This window comes from Leucoraja erinacea, chromosome 2, assembly GCF_028641065.1.
Source record: "Leucoraja erinacea ecotype New England chromosome 2, Leri_hhj_1, whole genome shotgun sequence".
Classification (NCBI taxonomy): Eukaryota; Metazoa; Chordata; class Chondrichthyes; order Rajiformes; family Rajidae; genus Leucoraja; species Leucoraja erinaceus.
In genome coordinates, this window is record NC_073378.1 from 55343346 (window position 1) to 55369312 (window position 25967).

At 41.8% G+C, this 25967-nt stretch overlaps 1 protein-coding gene across 2 annotated transcripts in view; it reads left to right on the forward strand.

Moving 5' to 3' along the window:
• Positions 1–25967, forward strand: part of LOC129710200 (contactin-associated protein-like 2) — a 1639166-nt gene that overhangs the window by 1448245 nt on the left and 164954 nt on the right. For both annotated transcript variants that reach the window (XM_055657015.1, XM_055657024.1), the window contains exon 16: positions 10886–11056. In XM_055657015.1, coding sequence (XP_055512990.1) covers positions 10886–11056 — 171 coding nt within the window. The remainder of the gene's footprint in view (positions 1–10885; positions 11057–25967) is intronic.

Genomic DNA, 25967 nt, shown 5'->3' on the forward strand with positions numbered 1-25967 from the left:
TTAATGACCACTGATAACAAGTGAGTTAAAAGGTTCACTCTGCTGTGTGTTAAAGGCTTCCTTATGTTAATAACATGCAATGTAGAGCATTCCATAACCATTCAGTCAAATCAAATTCCAAGACATTGCATCATTAAGTACAAAGTGCAGGAACATTTCTCTGTTGACCTCAATACTGACAGGCTACTCGATGCCATACTGAGTCAAATGCTGCCCTGATGTCGATAGCAGCTATTCTTAGGTTTCCTCTGTCTCTCTGTCCTAAATCACAATGGCAAGGCCTGGAGCAGAATGGTTCTGCTGAATGTAGTTCAATGAAATGGTTATTGTTGCATGAATCTCACTAGATAACACCATTAATGACTCTTTCCAGCACATTACTACTGACTGGGACGAGGCTACTAGATATGGAAATGATCACATTATATTCATCCCCTTTTTGTCAAACACCTACAAGGATCATTTGGAACTCTACAATTAGCTTCTAACCTCAGAGAAATACAAGCCATGTTTTTGCAACCTGTCTTCTTATTTAAAACTCTATAAAGTTCTGATACTAAGTATCTGGGCTGTACTTAGTACAAGGCCAAAAAGATTTACAATGAAGGATAGTAATTTAAAGAGCACAGTTAAAATGATGAACTATATAGTAGTTACATCCTGTTAGGATTTTTTAGCTGGTTTAAATATATGCCAATTCGCATGTTTTGGTAATGAAAATGTAATTTTGATCTGTTCGGGTTCAATGCTGACTATGGGTGCTGTCTGTATGGAATTTATACGCTCTCGCTGTGACCATGTGGGTTTTATCCAGGTGCTTCGGTTTCCACTAACACTCCAAAGACATACAGGTTAGTACAGGGGTCAGAAACCTACAGCCCCCGGGCCAAATGCGGACCGTAACCCGAAATCATCCGGCCTGCAAGCGTATTTATTTTCCCGTAATTATCCGGTCCGCAGACTTCCATCATCTTTTGTATTTCCCGGGCCCGAGGCCGTGGCGCCCAGACATGGTGATGCAAGGAAGCCAGGAGGCCTGCGCTAGCGGTTGCAATGGAGGAGCCGCCCCAAGCGTAGAGCAGCGCCGAGCGCTGAGCTCTGGCTGTACCACATCCTGCGCAAAGCCGCCGGCACAGCCGCGCACCTTCTGTGTCTGAGCTTCACTGTCGGGATTGGGGTTGTCAATAGGGATGTAGCCCGCCATCCGCTCACAGACATGCTCCTGGACCCAATGCAGAACAAGGTTGCCGACCTCTGGGTTAGTAGGTGAATTGGATCCGGTAAAAATTGTAAATTTTCCCTAGTGTGTATGGTAGTGCTAGTGTACGGGGTGATTGCTAGTTGGTGCAGACCGAAGAGCCTGTTTCCATGCAATATTTCTAAAGTAATGACTAAACTAAAGTAATGGATGAGTGAACCAAGAAGTTGCAGAGGGTAGAGAGCTCTGTGGAAGGTGGAAAAGGGCGGAGATGGGAAGATATGACTGGTGGTTGAATCACGTTGGAGGTGATGGAAATGTCAGAGTGTGATGTGTTTGATACAGAGGCTGGTGTGGTGAAAGGTGAGGACCAGGGGATCTTTATCCTTGTTCCAACTGGGGGGAGGGTAGCAAGACCGGACCTCCGGGACACAGAGGAGACACGGGTGGGAAATTAATCTAAGACAGAAGGGGGAAAATCACGTTTACTAAAGAAAGAGGACATGTCCTGGAATGGAAATTCTCATCTTGGGTGCAGATGCAACAGAGAAAGAGAAATTGAGAGTTGGAAATAGCGCGTTTGTGTCTGTTTCCATGCTGTATGGCTGTCTTGACTATTTCTCTACATAACCTCAATAATTTGGGAGTTGCTGGACTAGAGTGTCTTTAAATTATACTTAATAGTTTGCTACTTGTTTTTCCGACCAAGCTCTGACCTGAATGGATCTGGCACAATTTACCCTAAATTCCATTGGAGTGGATTGGCTAGAGGAATCTTTGGTGACAAGGTGTACAAATTTAACGTGTTACACATTCTCAATGTTGCGTAATTTATTATTTCATTTGGGCCGTGAAGTGTCTGGGCCAATGATAGTGATACAGAATTGGTTTCATGGAAGGAAGGAAAGGATGGTGGTGGAAGGATCTTTATTCAGACTGGAAGCCTGTGGCATGTGGTGTGCCTCAGTGTACGGTGCTGGGCCCATTGCTGCCTGTATTTTATTTCACAATTTGGATGAGAATGTACAATGCATTAGAAAGTTTGTAGATGACACTAAAGTAGGTTGCATTGTAGATAGTGAAGATGGTAATTATAAATTACAGTAGGCTTTTGATTACGTGGGCATGTGGGCTGAGGAATGGTTAATGAAGGTTAATGCAGATAAATGCGAGGTATTACAGTTTGGGAAGTCAAACCAGGACAGGACCTTCACAGTGGACAGTATGGGCCTGGGGAGTGTTGTAGAGCAGAGGGGTCCAGGAGTACAGATATATAGTTCCATGAAAGTGGTATCAGAAGTAGATGGGTGGCTGCAGGGTGACTTGGACAGGTTGGGTGAGTGGGCATATGCATGACGGATGCAGTATAATGTGGAGGTTATTCACTTTGGAGGCAAGAATAAGAAGGTACGGCTGTTATCTAAACAGCAGGCAGTGAAAAAAGCAAATGCCATGTTTCATAGCGAGAGGATTTTGAGTATAGGAGCAAGGAAATTCTACTGCAGTTGCACAGGGCCCTGGTGAGACCACACCTGCAGTATTATGTGCAGTTTTGGTGTTCTCATTTAAGGAAGGACATTCTTCCTATTGAGGGAGTGCAGCGTAGGTTCACCAGGTTAATTCCCGGGATGGCGGGATTGACATATGATGAAAGAATGGATCGACTGGGCTTATATTCACTGGAATTTAGAAGGATGAGACATATAAAATTATCAGAACCAGAGATTACAGTTTAAGAATAAGGGGTAGGCCAATTAGGATTGAGATGAGGGAAAAACTTTATCACCCAGAGAGTTGTGAATCTGTGGAATTCTCTGCTACAGAAGGCAGTGGAGGTCAATTCACTGAGTGTACTCAAGTGTTAGATATAGCTCTTAGGGCTGACAGAATCAAGGAATATGGGGAGAAAGCAGGAACGGGGTACTGATTTTGGATGATCAGCCATGATCATATTGAATGGTGATGCTGGCGTGAAGGGCCGAATGGCCTACTGCAGCTGATTTCTATGTTTCTATGTTTCTAAGAAGGCTCTTGGTGCACAGGCCTTCATCAGTCAGGGTATTGTATGGAAGTAGGGACGTTATGTTACAGTTGTACAAGATGTTGGCAAGGCCACATTCAGAATACCGTGTTCAGTTTTGCAATAGGAAGAATGTTACAGGAAGAATGTCAAAACTGTCATTAAGCTGGAACAAGTGCAGGGAAGGATGTTGCCAAGACTTCAAGAGTCAAGAGTGTTTTATTAGCATATGTCCCAAAACGGAACAATGAGATTCATACTTGCAGCAGGACAACAGATATGTAAACATAGTAGCATGCAATAACCATAATAAACAACAAAATAGTTTGGTATGCATATATATAATGTACTGGAAACAGTGAGATCAAAGACCAGAGCACATGAGTTTAAGGTGAGAGGCAGAATAGAATTTAATAGAAAGCGGAGGGGCAACATTTTCACTCAGTGGGTGGTGGGTGTATGGAACGAGCTGTCAGAAGAGGTAGTTGAGGCATGTACGATAACAGCATTTAACAAATACAGACAGGTACATGGATAGGAAAAGTTTAGAGGCATTTAGGCTAAATGGGGTCAAAAGGGATTATTTTAGATGTGACATCTTGATCAGCATGGACGAGCTGGGTGGGCTTGGGTCTGTGCTGTATGACTCTGCTACAATTACTCTCAGCACCCTAAAATCTAGAAGAGAGAAAATACCTTGACTTCCTGTTCTTGCTGATTATCCAGTGGGCCTTGCAGAAAGAATGGGATGTGAAGAATGTGCAACCATGTACTCTGATGGTCATGCTATTATGAAATAACTTCATTGCTAAGTCATGGAGCATAGCTCAGTACAGCACATGAATAGGCCCTTCAGACCAAAACATATGTGCCAAACATAATGACAAGATTAACGTTTATCAGCCTGCATATAATCTACATTCCTCCATTCTCTGCACATCCACATGCCTCTCTAAAAGTGTCTTAAATGCTACTATTGTAGCTGCCTGCACCATCGCGTCTGCAGTGCATTCCAGGCACTAACCAACCTCAGTGTAAATAGCTTTCCCTGCACATCTCCTTTAAAGTTTGCCTCATTTCACCTTAAAGCTATACCCTCTGGTATTTGATATTTACATCCTGGGAAAAAAAATCTGACTGTCTACTGTACCAATGTCTTTCATAATGTTATATACTTCTGTTCAGTCTCCCTTCAGAGAAAAAAAATCAAAGTTTGTCCTCTCTCTCTCTCTGAAGTTGATACCTCCTAAACCAGGCATAATGATTGTAAATACCCTCTGCAACCTTTCCAAAGCCTCCACATCCTTCCTGTAATGGAAAGACCAGACCAGTCTCCTGCACAATTAAGTGACATATAGAGCAGTGACATATAGAACCGATGACCCATATCCCTTTCAGAATCTTTAAGCATTGTAGGAGAATTGATAGTTGGCATCTGTCCATCTGCAAGAGAAGATGGTGGAGAATTAATAATAATCAAATTTATCTGCAGGAAAAGATGCTTTGTAAATTATGTAATGCATAATATGAGAAAGGTGGGTTGGAAAGATATATAGGCATAAGACATCACACCAACCTAAATACTATTAATCAAATTAATGTAGCATTTACTAATTCTGTTCTTTCCAGACCATCACATGTTAGATGTCAGTTACCGTGACTTTTGTGTGAACATTACTTGTCGGCTGAAGCACAGAGGCAGTGTTGTTTTCAATATCACATCTGTCATTTGCAAAAAGAATGAGCTGATGCTAATCAAGAATAACAGCAGAGTCCCTTCCATCTCCTCTTCCATTCATCAAGCATATCACACGCTGCGGGTTATTTTTAAACGCTACCGTGGAGCTGGTTTCGTGGGTGCAAGTGGGGTTTCTATGAATTATGGTCCAGAGCAAAACTTAACTCAGTGGGGACCTAAATCATAAATGCAGCTTCTGGGGCTTTGCAGGATTTCTCATCAATTGATCTTACTTGCACAAACATTTTCTACACTTAGTTTTTAAAATGTACTCCCATTGCAAAGAGTTGTGTAATTGGACTGCAGGTGCTTAAAATCCATCCAGTCAGTTCAACTCAAGAAGTTACCTTACCTTACCTTATTTACCTTACCTTAAGGTGCTACATTACCTTAGGGTGACACGGTTGCGCATCGGTAGAGTTGTTGCCTTACAGTGCTTGCAGCACTGGAGACTCGGGTTCAACTGGTGCTGACTGTAGGGAGTTTGTACGTTCTCCCCGTGACTGCGTGGTTTTCCTCTGAGATCTTCAGTTTCCGCCCATACTCTAAAGAGGTACAGGTATGTAGGTAAATTGGCTTGGTATAAGTGTAAATTGTCCCACGTGTGTGTAAGATAGTGTTAATGTGTGGGGATCATTGGTCAGTGCAGACTTGGTGGGCCAAAGGGCGTGTTTCTGCCCCGTATCCCTAAACTAAAACTAAAATTACATGACGCACCTCTCTTATGTACTTTTTTAATCTTTATCATGGAGCAAAGAAAATGGTGGTGCCTTTCTGCCCACTGGGCCCGCGCCGACCAATGATCCCTGCACATTAATGGGCCTGTCCCACTTAGGTGATTTTTTCAGCGAACTGCGGCGACTGTCAAGTTGCCAGCACTCACCTGAAAAACCGGCAACTGGAACGGCGACTGTCAGAGTGGAACACACAAACACATCGCTTCCTTCACCAGCCCGTTATGCAGGGGGACAGGGCAAGCGGGGGAAGCGCTGTCTAAAAATTTCACATGGTGCAAAGCCAAAGTGATACAGACACACACTGCGATAAACAGGAAGGTTGGCGCTGTAATTAAGATGGCTAGCACAGTGTACGGTAATAATATAATAATAATAATAATAATCTTTATTGTCATTGTACAAGACAACAACATTTTGTTGGAGCAGTCCTCCAGCTGCACAGGAATATGAGTATAAAAATACGTTTAAAAAAGAACTATTAAAAAATTAGACTATAAACATATAGGAGTATGGGCGGGTGTGTAAGAGAGAGGGGGGGGGATCAGTGTGGGAGGGGGATAGAGTTCAGTAGTGTCACAACTCTATGGTAGAAGCTGTTTTTTAGTCTTGTCGTGCGGGCGCTCAGTGTCCTGTATCGTCTTCCTGAGGACAGGGGGGTGAAGAGGCAGTGTCCAGGGTGTGTGCTGTCTCTAATGATGCCCTTGACACTCCGGATGCAGCGGGTCCGGTAGATTCAGATTCAGATTCAATTTTAATTGTCATTGTCAGTGTACAGTACAGAGACAACGAAATGCATTTAGCATTAGGTGTTTGGCAGTCACCGAGGTACGTTGTTGAGTAGAGTGACAGCCGCCGGAAAGAAGCTGTTCCTCGACCTGCTGGTTCGGCAACGGAGAGACCTGTAGCGCCTCCCGGATGGTAGGAGGGTAAACAGTCCATGGTTGGGGTGAGAGCAGTCCTTGGCGATGCTGAGCGCCCTCCGCAGACAGCGCTTGCTTTGGACAGACTCAATGGAGGGGAGCGTGGAACCGGTGATGCGTTGGGCAATTTTCACCACTCTCTGCAATGCCTTCCGGTCGGAAACAGAGCAGTTGCCATACCATACTGTGATGCAGTTGGTAAGGATGCTCTCGATGGTGCAGCGGTAGAAGTTCACCAGGATCTGAGGAGACAGATGGACCTTCTTCAGTCTCCTCAGGAAGAAGAGACGCTGATGAGCCTTCTTGATCAGAGTAGAGGTATTGTGGGTCCAAGAGAGGTCATCGGAGATGTTGACTCCCAGGAACCTGAAGCTAGAAACACGTTCCACCTCCGTCCCGTTAATGTGGATGGGGGTGTGCGAGCCGCCTCTGGACTTCCTGAAGTCTACAATGAGCTCCTTGGTCTTCTTGGAGTTAAGGGCCAGGTTGTTGTCAGCGCACCATGCTGCTAAGTGCTGGACCTCCTCCCTGTAGGCCAGCTCATCGTTGTTGCTGATGAGGCCAATCACCGTTGTATCATCTGCATACTTGATGATGGTGTTAGTACCATGTACAGGTGTGCAGTCATAGGTGAAGAGGGAGTAGTAGAGGAGGAGGCTCAGCACACAGCCCTGAGGAATGCCGGTGTTCAGGGTGAGGGTTGAAGAGGTGTGCTTGTCTAACCTCACAGACTGGGGTCTGTTGGTTAGAAAGTCCAGTATCCAGTTGCAGAGGGAGGGGTCGATGCCCAGGTTACCGAGTTTGGTGATCAGTTTTGATGGAATAATGGTGTTGAATGCTGAGCTGTAATCGATGAACAGCATTCTTACATAAGTGTCTCTGTTGTCAAGGTGGGAGAGGGCGGAGTGAAGTGCCATTGAGATGGCATCCTCCGTACTCCTGTTCTTGCGGTAGGCAAACTGATAGGGATCCAGTGTGGGGGGTAGGCAGCTTTTGAGGTGTGCCAGGACCAGCCTCTCGAAGCACTTGGAGATGATGGGGGTAAGTGCAACTGGGCGGAAGTCGTTGAGGCTTGCCGCAGTGGAGTGTTTTGGCACTGGCACGATGGAGGTGGCTTTAAGGCAAGTGGGGATGTCCTCCAGTCTGGGGAGCTGGGTGCCAGTGATCCTCTCAGCAGTCTTAATGATGCGTTGGAGAGCTTTCCTGTTCTCTGCGGTGCAGGTATTGCAAGTCTGTTTCCTCGTTCACAGATATTGCCTGACCTGCTGAGTGATTCCAGCATTTTCTGTTTTGATTTTATGATCTTAGTTACTTTGCTCTTCATATACTGGGCACCAGCTTTGCTGGGTCCACAAGATATACAGAAAGGTTGTGCCACCCTTTGGAGATTTGGGGCCGTTTTGGGTTCCTCACTGTATCTCCGGCAGCTTTGTTGTAGTATTTGGCCGTTTCTATTGGCAAGTTTTATGTGAAAGTATATTTCTTTAAAAAGAGTTTTGATTTGACAGGATTTCCTTTCAATTAATTCACTCTTTTAAAGAGCTTCTAAAATGGCATATTAATGGCACTTTGCTTACTAATGATATCCACTTCAGATCCATAATAGCCATTATTATATTAATAGCTTCCACTTTACTCCAATGACGAGCTAATAATTCTCAACATTATCCCTTGTTTTCAAAATGGCAACCGTTATTCTTTGAAAGCCCAATTGAACATTATCTGCCAAGATACAGTTTAATTAGGTTTTTCCAATTATTCTGAACTACTTTTTGACAACAAATTGGATTTGTGGCTGTTTAACTTCATCTACACTGTTTTTGTTCAGTGAATTTCCCATTGGTAAGAGGCTGCTCAAAATGTTTGTTTTTCCGACAGTGACAAATGTATATCGTGCAATATGTTTGTTAACCAGAGAGGGATGATTTCAATGCTTGAGTACGCTAATGTGGAATGATGAAACTATATCATCGTTCCCAGACGGATCAATTAATGCATCAAAGATGCTCCTGCAACACTGGTCTTCAGGTTCATAAATCTCGGTCACTATTCATACCATTTTGGTATGGCATTGTCAGTTGAAATGGATGACTTTAATTAGCGCTTTTAAGCGAGAAAATGAGTTTCTTGAATCACTCAGTGAATGCATTTTCTGATGTACTATTCAGGTATGCAAAACAAAACTGCCTGCTAACCAAACGTGTGAGCTGGTCTCAGCTGATTTGCACCACTGTTTGATGTTCACTGATACCCATTGATAGAATGAAACAAAATGCTGGGGTCACTCAACATGGCAGGCAGCATCTCTGGGGGAAAAGGATAGGAGACATTTTGGGTCATGATCCTTCTGGTAATGAAGAAGGGTTCAGACCCAAGACGTCATCTATCCTTTTTCTCCTGAGATGCTGCCTGATATAAACCAGCATCTGCAGTTCTTTGTTTCTACCCATTGATAGAACATCTATTCTAGGTCCAGAACTAGGGGTCACAGTTTAAGGATAAGGGGGAAATCTTTTAGGACCGAGATGAGAAAAACATTTTTCACACAGAGAGTGGTGAATCTCTGGAATTCTCTGCCACAGAGGTAGTTGAGGCCAGTTCATTGGCTATATTTAAGAGGGAGTTAGATGTGGCCCTTGTGGCTAAAGGGATCAGGGAGTATGGAGAGAAGGCAGGTACAGGATACTGAGTTAGATGATCAGCCATGATCATATTGAATGGCGATGCAGGCTCGAAGGGCCGAATGGCCTACTCCTGCACCTATTTTCTATGTTTCTATTAGGCTTAGGTTTATTATTGTCATGTGTACCAAGATACAATGAAAAGCTTTTCACTGTATACTCCATATACATGCATGTATATACATATGCATATGGAGACTTTATTTTGAGGTCCCTCTTTCATTGTTAAATACCCTATTTCTGAGAGATAACATTATCTAGGTGCAGAAAATCATGAGCCCAGATAAGGTGAATGCACATACATTTTCCTTGGGTAGGGGTATCAAGAACTAGAGAGCATAAGTTTAAGGTGAGAGGGGGAAGATTCAATAGGAACCTGAGGGGCAACTGAAGGTGGTGGATATATGGAATGAGCTGCCTGGGGATGTAGTTGAGGCAGGTACAATCATAACATTTAAAAGATATCTGGAGAAGTACATGGGTAGAAAAGGTTTCGAGAGAATGTGGGTAAATGGGACTATCTTGGTCGGCTTGGACGAGTTGTGTCAAAGGGCCAGTTTTCATGATGTGTGATTCTGTGATTGTATTTGCTTTTGCACAGTATTTGATGTATCAACATCTTGTTAGCATTGAAATTCCATTGAATTGTGTCTGTGTGTGAACCAGCTGCCAAACAGGTTTACCTCCTTAAACTTTCCAGTTTCTGGTAATGAATTGTGTCCATGATCCAAAGCAAATAATCACTACTTATTTATTATGTATATTATATGTTCTTTGTTATGGAAATGCTACAATCAATGACTAATCAAGAGGTTAACTTCTCCTGTGCAAGAAAAGCTTTAAGGCTCTGTCCCACTTACGTGTCCTTGGCACGCAAATTACGCGACCTCGTCGTCGCGTTGAGGTGCACGGGCATCGTGTGGCCGTGCGGGGCTGGTTCCACTGAGAAGCGTGGAGGGGTATGTAGTTGTGCGCTGTATCACGCGGGGCTCCGAAATGTTGTAGCAAACTAAATCTTTGCGCGCCACCGGCCTGTCGCGTAACTGACGGCCAAAGTGAGACAGCCCCAAGACCCAGGCGTGACGCAATGTCTCACCTACAACAGCAGCAGAAGCAGGCAAACGATCGTGGAGCTCGGCCTGGGGCTCACGGCCGTTGCGGTCCGGATCCGCCCCCACTTCTGCTCCCAGAGCGGGGCCAAGAAAATTGAAGATAGACACAAAATGCTGGAGTAACTCAGCGGGACCGGAGGCATCTCTGGAGAGAAGGAATGGATGACATTTCGGGTCAAGACCCTTCTTTCAGACTGAAGAAGAGTCTCAACCCGAAACATCACCCATTGCTTCTCTCCAGAGATGCTGCCAGTCCCGCTGAGTTACTCCTGCATTTTGTGTCCATCTTCAAATGATGTCACACGCTCCAGACGGCTATGCATCCTCAACACGACCACGAGGTCGTGTAATTAGCGTGCCAAGGACACGTAAGTGGGACAGGGGCTTTACTTTGAATCATAACTGATGATATTTCAGTTTTCAACTTGTCAAATCAGCCAGGTCGTTTATACCTCTCTCTCTTTTGTTCTCTCCATCAGGAAACTATTGGAATGCTGCCTCATTCAATACTCCTTCCTCCTATCTCCACTTCTCAACTTTCCATGGAGAGACCAGCGCTGATATCTCATTTTACTTCAAGACCTCAGCACCTTACGGAGTCTTCCTTGAAAATCTGGGCAACACTGACTTTATAAGACTTGAGTTGAAATGTAAGTTGATCTGCAAAAGCATAATTTCACTTTTATCACTGTAAGTTATATTTAAATGTAAGTTTTCTTACAAAAATCTACTAATAGTATTTAGTTATTATCATTTTTGAAAGTAAGTTGCACTAATCAAACTATTTAAAAGCAAATTTATAAAAAATAAATAAACTGATGTCCATGCATTATAGCACATTCAACCCAGTTTTAACCGGTTTCTGAAGCAGAAGATAAGAGAGCATGGAATTGGATGGGTGTGTTGGCTTCGACTGAATACTGGTTAACACAAAAAGCTGAGAATCAGAATAAACAGTTACCTTTCAGGCTGGAAGGGTGTAATGCTTGAAGAGCCTCAAGGATCAGTTCTTGGTCCATTATTATTTACCATGTACAGGTACTGTATATTAATGATCTGAGATAATGGACAGAGTATAAGGTATCTAAGCATGCCAATGACACGAAAATGGATCAGAAATCATGCCACAATAAGGATATTTCGATTATGTTATGCAATGTAAATAGATGAAATGAGTGAGCAAAAACATGGCAAATTTAGTTTCATGAGAGTAAGTTGGATCATACGCTGCATACAGTCCGAGGAATTAAAAGGTAAACTATCATCTTAATGGTGAGGAATTGAAAGGAGAGGAATATTGAGGGATCTAAAATGTTAATGGGCAGGTGCACCTGTAATTAAGAAGGAATATGGCAATTTAGACCTTTTTGCAAAGTGATCAGAATTTAGAAATAACACACTGTTATTGCATTTTAAAGGGTACTGCTGTCAACAGTCAACTAACTTGGGGAAGGATACAATAACATTGAAGACATTCCAAAAGGGATTCACTGATAAATTCTTGATGAGACAGTACTGAGCAGTTAAAGTTGGATCTGTACCCTTTGGAGTTTAGAAGAATGAGGGGTGATCTTTTTGACACAGACTAGATCCGAAGGGGGGTATGACAGGGTCAATGTTGAGATGTTTCCATTTGAGGGATACTCGAAAACAAGCCAACAGGATAAAGGGTCCAGTTAAAACTCGGATACACACGGGTTTTCTCTTGCTCAGGGCGGTGAATCCATGGAATTCCTCACCCCAGAGGATGTGGAAGATAGCTTATCGGAGATAATTAAAATGGACTTTTGTTTTTGAAGATACAAAGGGAGTTGAGGCCTATGAGGAACTGGCACAGAAGTGGAGCTGAGGTCTTGGACATAATCATAATCATATTACATTGCAAGGTAGACATGAGGGGCCAGATAACCTATTCCCTGCTACTGTGTTCTTGTGCCGACATGATTCGAACAGCATTATATAACCAGGCAGTAAAGTCACCGATGTTACATACCATTTGATTGTGACCAGTGGTGTGGCACCAACCAGACAAAGTAATTTGCCACCACTCACCTGCACACCAGATGTCAAATGACTGTTAATATTGAAAGTGTATCTAGTGATTGGAGGAGTATAGCAGAGATTACAGTGTTGCTCAACAAGGGAGTCAATAGTCAATATTGGTTTATTGCCATTTTTCCTGAAACAGGTTTGTAAACACAGAGCACTTCCCACCCCATATCGTAGTCAGCCTAAATTAACTTAAATTTGCAATGTAACAATGTTGGCTGAAACTTCAGCTGAGTACCATTGCTAAACTGAATGACAGAAAGAGATGCTGCGCCTATTAACAGGTTGTAGTCTCTTGCTCGAGGCACCTCATGAAAATGGTGTTTTCTTGCATATCTCTGTTTGCCCTGGACAAGAGGGGAATTGGCAGAGACTAAGATTATCCATGCACATTTTTTGGCAAACAACTGTCTATCGAGAAAGGCTAATTATGTTCACATATGTTGGTCATTCAATGGCAGCAAGAAACATCAAAATCTTCAAAAAAAAATGATTCTCCTGATCTTTAAAATGTTTTCAATATACTGACAATTAATCAAGCACAATTTGCATGTATCATTTCTTCTCCCTTCAAGATAGTTCACAAAGAAAAATTATCATGCTTGACATGCAGCATGGTAAGGTTAGAATTTGCAATGTAACAGAACATTTTATAATAACACATTATTTATTAAACAGTTCTTAATTTCCTGAAACCAGAAATCAGTTAAAAATATATGGCAGTCTAATTAAGGCAGAAAAGAGATGATTTTTTATTTACTCTTTTGAGGGTCATGAGTCTTTGGAATTCAGATACTCACATTTTCCCAGAAGCAAAGTTTTTAAATATATTTAGAGGCTGATGTAGCTTGATTCTTGGTATGCATTTGACAAGAATTGGCACGGTAGTCTGCTCTGGAAGGTTACATCCCATGGGATTCAATGAGAGATAGCTGACTGGATGGGAAATTGTCTTCTTGGAAGGAAGCAGAGGGTGTCAAAGCTGCCACAGCCAGACATAAAAACTGCTTTTTTCCACGAGTAGTAGCTCTACTCAATAACCAAAAATCTGTGGCCTCTTTCTGGTATTTTATATAATTCCCATGTTTAATCGATAATCTTTTATTATTAATTTTTAATGTTTTATGTGTCATTCCTAACAGTCACTGTATGTCATGTTGTCACTTGCGGGCAGAACACCAAGGCAAATTCCTTGTATGTGAATACTTGGCCAATAAACGTATTCATTCATTCAGTCGTGATGGTGGAAGGTTGCTTCTTGGATTGGAGGCCTGTGCCTCAGGTTTCGGTTTTGGGCTGAGCCCATTGCTGTTTGTCAACCTTATCAATAATTTGGATGTGAATGTACAAGGCATGAGTTGCAAGTTCAGGGTTCAAGGTTTGTTTATTGTTATATGTACCAATTAAGGTACAGTGAAATTCAGATTGCCATACAGTCATACCAATAAGAGTAAGAAGACACCCAAATATTTTTTTTAACATGAACATTCACCACAGCGACTCCCCCACATTCCTCACTGTGCTGGAAGGCAAAAAAATGTTATATCTTCTTCCCTTCTTTGCAGATGGCGCTAAAGTGGTTGGTATTGTAGATAGTGAAGATGGTTGTCAAGAATTGCAGCAGGATCTTGATCGGTTGTGCAGGGGGGCTGAGGAATTATTGATGGAATTTAATACAGAGAAGTGGGAAGTGTAGCATTTTATGCAGGCTAACAAGGGCAGGGCCTTCACAGTGAATGACAGGGCTATGTGGAGTGTTATAGAACAGAGGGATCGGATCTAGGAATGCAGGTATATAGTTAATTGAAAGTGGGGTCACAGGTAGATCGGGTGGTCAAGAAGTCTTTTGGCACCTTGGCCTTCATTAGTCAGTATATTGAGTATAGAAGTTGGGAGGTCAAGTTACAGTTGTATAAGACATTGGTGAGACCACATTTAGAGTGTTGTGTTCAGTTTTGGTCACCATGTTATAAGAAAGATGTTATCAAGCTGGAAAGGGTACAGTAAAGATTTACAAAGACATTGTCAGGACTCGGGAGACAGAGTGGTTAATTCTGGCAGTCTCTGGTAAGACTTTAACCCTTACATAGAGTCACACATTGTGGAAACAGGCCCTTTCGGCCCAACTTGCCCATGACCCATCTACAATCGTCCCACCTACCTGCATTTGGCCCATATCCCTCTAAACCTATACTATCCAAGTAGCTGTTGAAATGTTTTTTAAATGTTGTAATAATACCTGCCTCAACTACTTCCTCTGGCAGTTTGTTCCATATACATTCCACCGGTTGTGTAAAAAAAGTACCTCTCAAATTTCTGTTAAATCTTTACCTCCCTCACCTTAAATCCTCTGGTTCTTGATTCCTGTACTCTGGGTAAAAGACTGTGCATTTGCACTATCTATTCCTCTCATGATCTTGTATACCTCTATAAGATCACCTCTCATGCTCCTATACTTCAAGGTGTAATGTCCAAGCCTGCTCAAACTCTCCCTATAACTCAGGCTCTTGAGTCCTTGCTACATCTTCATAAATCTTCTCTGCACCCTTTTCAGCTAAATATTCTCTGCACTCTTATGCAGCTTAAGAACATTTTTCCTGTAACAGGATGATCAAAACTGAACATCTATCTATATTACTAAAAGTAAGATAGACCACTTCCTGTTTTTCTGTTTCATGATTTTTGAAAAAACGCTGCCACTTATGGCTGTGATTTTTGGACATCTTACTCTGAGTCCCCCTCCGCAGCACAGGGAGGATTTTTCCCATCGATGAAAAATAAAAGAGTTATTAATGTTTTAAAAATGTTGACATTCTCTCTGCTGCCCCTGCTGGTGGGAGGGGGAGGGACTATAAAACCTGAAGTGTTGTGCCTCACTCAGTCTCTGCAAGATGGAGGAAACAAGAGGGTCACCTCTCTCCGAGCTGTGAATAACACTGAACACATGTCTACTCAACTGTGAGTGCCCTTAATGTGGTTTGAAAATGAAAATGTGGTTGCTTTGAAATGCTGCACTGCAAATGGTTGTTGGTGGTGGTAACTGCTTTGAAATGCTGCACTGCAAATGGTTGTTGGTGGTGAGATCTGCTTTGAAATGCTGCACTGCAAATGGTTGTTGGTGGTGGTAACTGCTTTGAAGTGCTGCACTGCAAATGGTTGTTGGTGGTGGTAACTTGACAACTTCCTGTTTGCACTGAATATTGATTTTAGCTAAAACGCTACCACTTACGGCTGTGATTTTTTGCCATCTTACTCAGTCCCCCTCGCTCATCAGGTGCAGAGGATTCTTCCCATCAATGAAAAATAAAAGTGTTTAAAAAAATGTTGAGAATCTCTCTCCTGTCAATCACGCCATGAAAGCCACGCCCCTTCCAGTGAGAGGGGGGAGGGATTATAGAACCCGGAAGTGTGGGTGTGGCTCAGTTTCTGCAAGATGGGGGAGGGAGAGGTCATGACTGTCTGAGCTGTGAATCAACTGAACACATTGAATGTCTCCTGAACTGTGAGTGTGGTGTTTATGTGGTGTTTTGTGTGGTGTTTTGTGGTGGTTTTATGGTGGTTTTATGGTGGTTTTATGGTGGTTTCACCCTGCTTGAAATGGTATGAAACTACACTTGAGTTTGGTGGTCCTGCACCCTGCTTGAAGTGGTGGGAAACTGCACTTGAGTATGTTGGCCCTGCACCCTGCTTGAAGTGGTATGAAACTTGCTTGTGGTTTTGGCGGACCAAGGAATCAAAGGCCAAAAATCTAATCTGAAAATATCTGAAAATCGAATCTGACATACATCTGACGTACAAACACACACACACACATAGGATAGACGGTCAAAACTTTTCTCTCCAAGGAGGGAGTCGATAAACAGTGAGTGCAGGTTTAAGGTGAGTAAGTGAACTTTAAAGGAGTTGTGAAAGGTCCGTTTTTCACACAGAAATCCAGTGGATATCTGGAACGGGCTGCCAAAGGAAACCGTGAAGTCAGATGCAATTACAATATTTAGAAAGCATTTGGATAGATGCTTACCTAGGAAAGGCATGGAGGGTACAGGCCTAATGCAGGCAAATAGGATTTATGTAGATAGGCATCGTGGTTGGCATGGAGAAGGGGGAAAAGGGTCCATTTCTGTGCCCTGGACTGCTGTAACCTGGATTGCAGAGCTGAGTTCCTATTTGGATCAGCCTATGACCTGAATAAATGGTGAAATAAACTCAAACAGCCTAGTAGCTACTCCTGTTTCTAACTGATATGTTCATGTCACTTCCAGCGATAATTTAAAATTCATGGCCATCACACTGCTGTTTGAATGATTCTGGTGATAGTAGAACTAATGTGTTTGCTTTTCAGATTGATTTTAATTATTTTTACATAAACGTAAGAATTATTACTTATCCCAAGTCCATTAACAATACAAAGTCCATTCCCTTCAGTCATTGCTTCTCTAAAATTTGGGATTGAGAGGAATCTTAAAATGAAAGTTTACACGATGCAATTGACTCTTTTCATACTTCTTTGCGTGCTTTTGAAATGACAACACACATAAATGACCTACAGCTCCTACTACACTTTGAAAATTGAGGCATCAATGACGGTGCTCCTTTCTCGACAACTTTCTTGACCAGATAAATGAACAATAGAAGGTAGACATAAAAAGTTGGAGTAACACCGGGGCAAGTAGCATCTCTGGAGAGAAGGAATGGGTGACGGTTTGGGTCGACACCCTTCTTCTGACTTGCTGTGATGCACATGGCAGACCAGGAATGGTGGCACAGTGGTGGAGCTGCTGCCTCACAGCGCCAGAGACCCAGATTTAATCCTGACTATCTGGGTGCTGTCTGTGCAGAGTTTGTACGTTCTCCCTGTTTTTCCACGGGAGCTCTGGTTTCCTCCCACATTCCAAAGACGTGCGTTTGTAGGTTAATTAGCTTCTGTAAATTGCCCCATGGTATGCAGGATGCTAAACTAATATGCGGATGATCAATGGCTGGTGTGGGCCCAAGTGCCTGTTTCTGCACTGTATCTCTATATGTAAAAAGAGTACTCTTGAGGCAGCAGCATTTAGGAGACATTAATAATCAAAATGTTTGCCACACACAAACTTTATTATTTGGGTGTTATTGTTGAGTTTAAATGTTAAGGTTGTTGTTGGGGTTAAATAAAGAAAAAATCATTTAAAAAGCTGTGAACTAATTTCATGGCAGTCATTTCATGTATGCATTTTACATTGTTGCACACAATAAATGGGAAGGTTTGAATAGTTCCAATGTATCATTAAATGCAGTCATTAATTTAAAGTTAAATACTAAAATTATGATCAGCTATTACAAGGTAGTCAAAAATGCTGGAGAAACTCAGCAGGTGAGGCAGCATCTATGGAGCGAAGCAATAGGTGACGTTTCGGGTCGAGACCCTTCTGAAGGGTCTTCTGAAGAAGGGTCTCGACCCGAAACATCACCTATTCCTTCGCTCCATACATGCTGCCTCACCCGCTGAGTTTCTCCAGCATTTCTACCCACAAGATTATTATTGATCGTTAATAACTGGACAATTAAATCAATGCAACAAGCATTTTAGACAGATTTAAAATTACACAATGACTTCTGGATATATAAATCCTAATCTTCACCATAAGCATATAGATCTTATATAAAGAATAATGAATTGAAAGGCATTTGGTTAATTTCACTTATAAACCATTGCACCAAAACTTCACAAATGTAACTCACAACTAGAATATCCTGAGAATTATTAATTTGCAAAATCACACAGTTAATTCACGATTTTATTCACCTTTTACTTTATTTGTCTAATGACATTCTAATTAGACAGAAATCTTCAATGGTGTCTGCATGAATAATAATTAATTGTTACTATGTTGAGAAACAATTTGCAGCTTATTGTTGGGATTTTGTATGGAAGTGAGAACATAGAACGGTGCAGCACAGGAACAATGCCTGTGCTGAACACGATGCCAAGATAAACTAATCTCCTACCTACACATGATCCATATCCCTCCATTCTCTGCATAAATAAATTAAAACCAGGAAGGTCACAATTTGAAATCTAATTTTCCTATACTATTTTCCTCCTAAAAATTATGTTATTTTAAATATATATTTACACAAGTTGAAAAATAGCTTGGAGGCAATATGTAATTGTTATTAAGTAATGATTTTTCCTGTGGGATTTAAATAATAAACTATTAATTTAGCTTATTATTTACAAATTAAATATAAATTAAATGTGTTTGCATGACTTAACTTTCAGAACGCTTACACACATTACATTTGAATGTTATCAATCCAGATTCTGGTTATAAACAAGAGCATAAATTTACAGACACAAGAAGGAAGGCAAATCTAAACAAATTATGAAGTCAGTTTAAAAGTTACAAGATAATCAGGCATCAAAAGCTTTGAGCTGTTTGCCATTCTGGAACAGATTGTCAGAAATGACTGCTTCAGTCAAGCCACGTGATCTCAGTGTGAAATTAGAGTATCTTTCTTGTTTTATGTGATTACCCAATGATATATTGCACTCCCCTAATTAAGTGAATTTCATCATAACTCTTAACAATATTTTCTCTCTCTGTGAAATATTATTTTTGTGCAATTTGAGCTATGATCCATTAGTTAATTTGTATTAAATTAGGATGCTTACATTTGTTACTAAACCAACTGAAGACACTCAACTGGTTGAAGTATCGGTGGCAGACCTGAATATGAGCCAGAGGATTTATCCACCTTGGAAATTTGCATAATAGAGTCCGAGGTTACATAGACTCTGGGTTACATAAACAAACTGAATCCCAAATGGTGAGATTTTGAGAGGTTTTTGTTTTATAGAACAGCTTTGTGCTTATGGTAATATCTACATTTGGCAGATGAGTAACCCCAGTTATTAGATACTGTAGGTCTGAACCTTCCACAGTATGCCAATTGCAAAGCTTTTATTTTATAGCTGAACTTGACACCCTCACGAGAATGCACCTCTGATCCTGTATGATTCTCCAGACAGATGGCCATTTAGCTGATTTTGGTTGACTACCAATTATTGAAGAGGCTCATCTGTCAGAAGCGTTTGCATCCTAAAAGGACAAACACTGCTTCGATAACATAATTTACATATTGAGGATAATATTGTTCTCTGGATTCTTTTGACAATATATTGCATAATGCAATTGGGTCAAATCCTTGTACAAATACCTGATAATTGGCCAAACCATTAACATAATGTCAAATTCATTTAATTACTAAACCAGGCTGAAATCATCCAATAATCCCTTGTGGTTGTAACAATTATGCTAGTTGGCATATCCTGTCACACCTTTTCAATAGTGTATGTGGATGCTCTAAATACTCTTGCATAACAAAATGCAAAAAGGAATTTAGCTAGGGATAGCACGGTGGCGCAGCAGTAGAATAGCTGCCGTACAGCGCCAGAGACCCGAGTTCCATCCTGACTATAGGTGCTGTCCGTACGGAGTTTGTACATTCTCCCTGTGACTGGGTTTTCTCCGGCTGTTCCGATTTCCTCCCACATTCCAAAGATGTACAGGTTTACAATTGGTAAAAAGTCTTAAGTGTGTGTGGGATTGTATTAGTGTGCAGGGATCGCTAGTCTGTGCAAACACTGTGGAGCGAAGGGCCTGTTTCTGCACTGTTTCTCTAAACTAAACTAAAACCTCTAACAGTTACCAGAGTTTCTTATTAATTTTTCAGATGATAAAGGTGACCTGACATTATTTTCCTAGGCTTCTGCCATATATTCGCCGTATATTCGAATTGAGGTGTAAAGGAATTTCCACCCAGCATAAAGATGAACCAATGATGTTACTCTAGATGGACGGTCATTTGGACAATGTGGGTGGACTGCCCATGCAAGAAATGATTATTGACTAATGACTAATGGGACTTAACATGGAACAGAATCGGACCATTATAATCCCCCACATTCCAAAGATGTACAGGTTGTAGGTTAATTGGCTTCTGTAAATTGTTCCTAGCGTATAGGATTGAACTGGTTGCCGTGGATTTGGTGGGCCGAAGGGCCTGTTTCCATGCTATATTTCTGAACTGAACTAAACTAATATTGACTGCAATAGTATGGTCAATTGGAAAGAAACATAGAAACATAGAAATTAGGTGCAGGAGTAGGCCATTCGGCCCTTCGAGCCTGCACCGCCATTCAATATGATCATGGCTGATCATCCAACTCAGTATCCCGTACCTGCCTTCTCTCCATACCCCCTGATCCCCTTAGCCACAAGGGCCACATCTAACTCCCTCTAAACATTGGCCAATAGAAGGTAGAAAAGTCAGAGATTACTTCCCCATATATTCAAATCAAAATCTTAATGTCTGTTTGGGTATATTCTATAATACTAGGATGGCTGTGTTCAGAAAAGTATGTTTTATATGGAGAAAAGCCAATAATTTTTGAAGAGACCATGAGGCCATCATTAACCATATAACCATATAACAATTACAGCACGGAAACAGGCCATCTCGGCCCGACAACTTTTGTTCCCTTAGTCCCACCTACCTGCACTCATACCGTGAGTATACCAACTAGCATTAAAGAAAAGTTTCTTGTAAACTGTAGGTGAAATTGGAGCCAAGTAATGCAGAAGTGCTCCTCCTGCCTCCACTACAATGCAATGGACCATTTCTGATGTCCACATGACTATTTTAGCTCTTCATTCCCTCAATTAGCTCTTCATTCTCTCCACATAGCTTCCTCCTTCTTGCCCATCTTCCTTCCTCAATCATTCCCATTCCCAACCAGACCAAAGGATCCATCTAAGCCTGAAGCAGGTTTAGAACAGTTCCAAACTTTGCAAAACTCTGCTCTTTCATCGGGTCATTGGCGAAGCATTAACTTTTGCTTCCCTCTCCCCAGATGTTGTTCAGCCAGCTGAGTGTACCCAACATTTTCTGTATTTGTATTTCCAAACCTGGGAACTGAAAACACAAATCATTAATTCTAAATGTCAGGAAGTGCATTCAAGGTTGCAAATTGATTTGAAATTAAACTGTAAACTGTTAAAGATTCAGTTCAAAGACTAATTATGTTACCTGGCTCAGATGATGGCCTTGATATCACCTTCAAATATTCATAATCATTACATTATTGGAAATAAATACTATTTCTAAATTTGGACTGGAAAAAAAACAGTCGAAGCTGCAAACATAAAAAGAAAGGCTTTACGCAAGGCATTATTAAAGGAATGTGAGTTGAAGGTTTACCTATGCATTGTTTGATCTAAATTGACTTTCACGATTGGCTAATTATTCTTATTTGGAGAATCATAGAATCCCGAGGAAATAGATTTTATCCAGTCAGCAAAGTAAGTATACTAACATAAACAGTAAGTATACTTTGCTGACAGCAGGACAGTCCCCATAGAGCATATTCAAAAGCCACCACTAACTACTGTCCGAGACCCTTCTTCAGACTTGACCGGAATTCCTTCTCTCCAGAGATGCTGCCTGTCCTGCAGAGTTACTCCAGCATTTTGTGTTTATCTTTGGTTTAAATCAGCATCTGCAGTTCCTTCATACACACTAGCTACTGTCCAACTGGATTGCTACATAGTCAGGATAGGCTTCTGCCTTGTTAACATAGTCACCTTAAAGTTCATAACTGTCCTGAAAACTAGAACAAAAATCATTGCCAAGCCAGTTTCACTGCAGTACATACCGTAGGTCCTCAGGATATTTGTTACTTTCAGTATGGACCAAGATTATGTCACTTTCCTACATTTTAAATATTTTGCTACTTTAAATCAACCTGGTTAAGATTCTATTGAGTACTGCACAGTGCTGTTCAGATCCCTTGATTTATTGATAACTTGATTCTGTCAAATGTAATGGAATACTTAGAAGAATTTTCATTTTCCTTGCAAATCATTAAGATTTATCCCCCAGAGTCTTCATCTTCAATTGCTCAATTTGATAATTCGTATTTGTATAAGCTACTAGACTAAGTGGGACCCGTTGGGTCCCAGCATCACACAGGAGGGCTGGTCATCCAACGCAATATTCCACCTCTCCACCAATACTAATATTGGTGGCCAGTTGGGGGGGGGGGGGGCTTTCTGGGGCGCTAGTATGGGTGTTGTGGGCTGAAGGGACTGGTTTCCAGAGGGCTAGTATGCAAATTGTGCGCCAAATGGATTCTTGGGCTGGCGTCTCAGTCAATCAAGCCTGTTGTGCTGGCAACTCACTGACTCACGGCTGGTGGGCTGGTAGTTGACTCACGGCTAATCCTTGAAATTCTATTTCAAGCAGGGTATAAGGCCACCAAATTCAAGTGCAGTTTCTTACCACTTCTAGCAGGGTGCAAGGCCACCAAATTCAAGTGCAGTTTCATACCATTTGAAGTAGGGTGCAAAGCCACTAAAGACAGCAAGTCGTGACCTCTCCCTCCTCCATCTTGCAGAGACTGAGCCACACCCACATTTCCGGATTTTATAACCCCTCCCCCGCCCACCGGAAAAGGTGTGGCTTTCATGGAGTGATTGACAGGAGAGAGATTCTCAACATTTTTTTTTAAACTAATAATACTTTTATTTTTCATTGATGGGAAGAATTCTCTGCACCTGCTCAGCGGAGGGGGACTGAGTAAGATGGCCAAAAATCACAGCCGTAAGTGGTAGCGTTTTATCTAAAATCAATATACAGTGCAAACAGGAAGTGTATTTACAGTAGTGCCTTTTAACTTCAAGCCAAAGCACCCAAGACACCATTTGCAGTAAGTAGTGCATTTCAACTTCAAACCACACCCAAGCCACACCCAAGCCACCATTAGCAGTAAGAGGTGCCTTTCAACTTCAAGCCAAAGCTCCCAAGCCACCATTTGCAGTAATAGTGCCTTTCAACTTCATGCTACCATTAGCAGTAAATAGTGCCTTTCAACTTCAAGCCAATGCACCCAAGTCACCATTTGCAGTAAGTAGTGTCTTTTCTACTTCAAGTCAAAGCTCCCAAGCCACCATTTACAGTAAGTCGTGCCTTTCAACTTCAAGCCAAAGCAATCAAGCCACCATTTGCAGTAAGTAGTGCCTTTCAACTTCAAGCCAATGCTCCCAAGCCACCATTTGCAGTAAGTAGTGCCTTTCAACTTCAAACCAAAGCTCCCAAGCCACCACTTGCAGTAAGTTGTGCCTTTCAACTTCATGCCACCATTTGCAGTGCCTTTCAACTTAATGCCAAAGCACCCAAGCTACAATTTGCAGTAAGTAGTGCCTTTCAACTTAAAGCCAAAGCACCCAAGCCACCATTTGCAGAAAGTAGTGCCTTTCAACTTTCAAGCCACAATTTGCAGTAAGTAGTACCTTTCAACTTCAAGCCAATGCACCCACGCCCCCATTTGCAGTAAGTAGTGCATTTCAACTTCAAGCCATTGCACCCAAGCCACCATCTGCAGTAAGTAGTGCTTTTCAACTTCAAGCCACACCCAAGCCACCATTTGCAGTAAGTAGTGCCTTTCAACTTCAAGTCAAAGCTCCCAAGCCACCATTTGCAGTAAGTAGTGCCTTTCAACTTCATGCCACCATTTGCAGTAAGTGGTGTCTTTCAGCTTCAAGCCACACCCAAGCTACCATTTTCAGTAAGTAGTGCCTTTCAACTTCAAGCCTAAGCAAACAATCAACCATTTGCAGTAAGTAGTGCTTTTCAACTCCATGCCACCATTTGCAGTAAGTGGTGCCTTTCAACTTCAAGCCACACCCAAGCCTCACCCAAGCCACCATTTGCAGTAAGTAGTGCCTTTCAACTTCAAGCCAAAGCAACCAATCCACCATTTGCAGTAAGTGGTGTCTTTCAACTTCAAGCTTTCTGGAGCGCTAGTATGAACCATTTTAGAACCAATAGACATTTTTTTTGCAAGCTTTAGAACCAATAGCCATTTTTTTGCAAGCTTTAGAACCAATAGTCATCTTCTTTTTTGCAAACTTTAGACCCCATAGTCATTTTTTTGCAAGCTTTAGAACCAATAGAGACTCTTTTTGCAAGCTTTAGAACCAATAGACTTTTTTTTTTTTGCAAGCTTTAGAACCAATAGAGACTCTTTTTGCAAGCTTTAGAACCAATAGACATTTTTTGCAAGCTTTAGAACCAATAGAACCAATAGACATTTTTTTGCAAGCTTTAGAACCAATAGACATTTTTTGCAAGCTTTAGAACCAATAGTCATTTTTTTGCAAGCTTTAGAACCAATAGACATTTTTTGCAAGCTTTAGAACCAATAGACATTTTTTTGCAAGATTTAGAACCAATAGACATTGTTTTGCAAGCTTTAGAACCAATAGACACATTCTGCAAACATTTTAGAACCATTAAGGGCACTTACATTTGAGTAGACATGTGTTCAGTGGTATTCACAGCTCAGAGAAACGTGACCCTCTGCCTTCCTCCATCTTGAAGAGACTGTGTGGCACACCACTTCCTGGTTTTATAGACCCTCCCCCTGCCGCCAGCGGGGGCAGCAGAGAGAATGGGGAATTTTGTAAAAACATTAATATCTCTGCCATTTTTAATCGACGGGAAAAATCCCCGGCACACATGCGGCGGAGGGGGGCTCTGAGCAAGGTGGCAAAAAATGACGGTCGTAGGTGGCGGCGTTCTTTCGGAAATCGCAGCACAGATGGCCAAAACCGGTCAAGAACACCTTTTAGTAATATAGATATATAATTCGAGAAAATAGCAAAGAGTCGCTGTTCAGGAATAGTTTATGTGTTGCAATTATTCTTAATAATTTACCTGCTTTGGCAAATTACCTCAAAATATGGAGCAATGAACTTCAAATTTGATACTGATTAACAAAATGAACACAAGGGTAAAACATGATATTGTGAAAAAATATCAAAGTAAGTAACCAATTTTCAATGAAGCATTAAAGCAGGTGCGTTTTTTTTAAATCAAATCCCTGTCTGGAGATAGACAATAGACAATGGGTGCAGGAATAGGCCATTCGGTCCATCATGCCAGCACCGCCATTCAATGGGATCATAGCTGATCATCCCCAATCAGTACCCCGTTTCTGCCTTCTCACCATATCCCCTGACTCCGCTATCTTTAAGAGCCCTATCTAGCTCTCTCTTGAAAGTATCCAGAGAACCGGCCTCCACCACCCTCTGAGGCAGAGAATTCCAAAGACTTACAACTCTCTGTGAGAAGAAATGGTTTCCTCGTCTCCGTTCTAAATGGCTTACCCCGTATTCTTAAACTGTGGTTACTGCTATTATGGATACTACTATGGCGATCACGGTGACGCAGCGGCAGAGTTGTGCCTTACAGCGAATGCAGCGCCGGAGAAACGGGTTCGATCCCAACTACGCATGCTCTCTGTACGTTCTCCCCGTGACTGCGTGAGTTTTATCTGATATCTTTGCTTTCCTCCCACACTATAAAGATGTACAGGTATGTAGGTTAATTGGCTTGGTGTAGGTGTAAATTGTCCCTAATGTGTGTAGGATAGTGTTTAATGTGCGGGGATCGCTGGTCGGTCCGGAC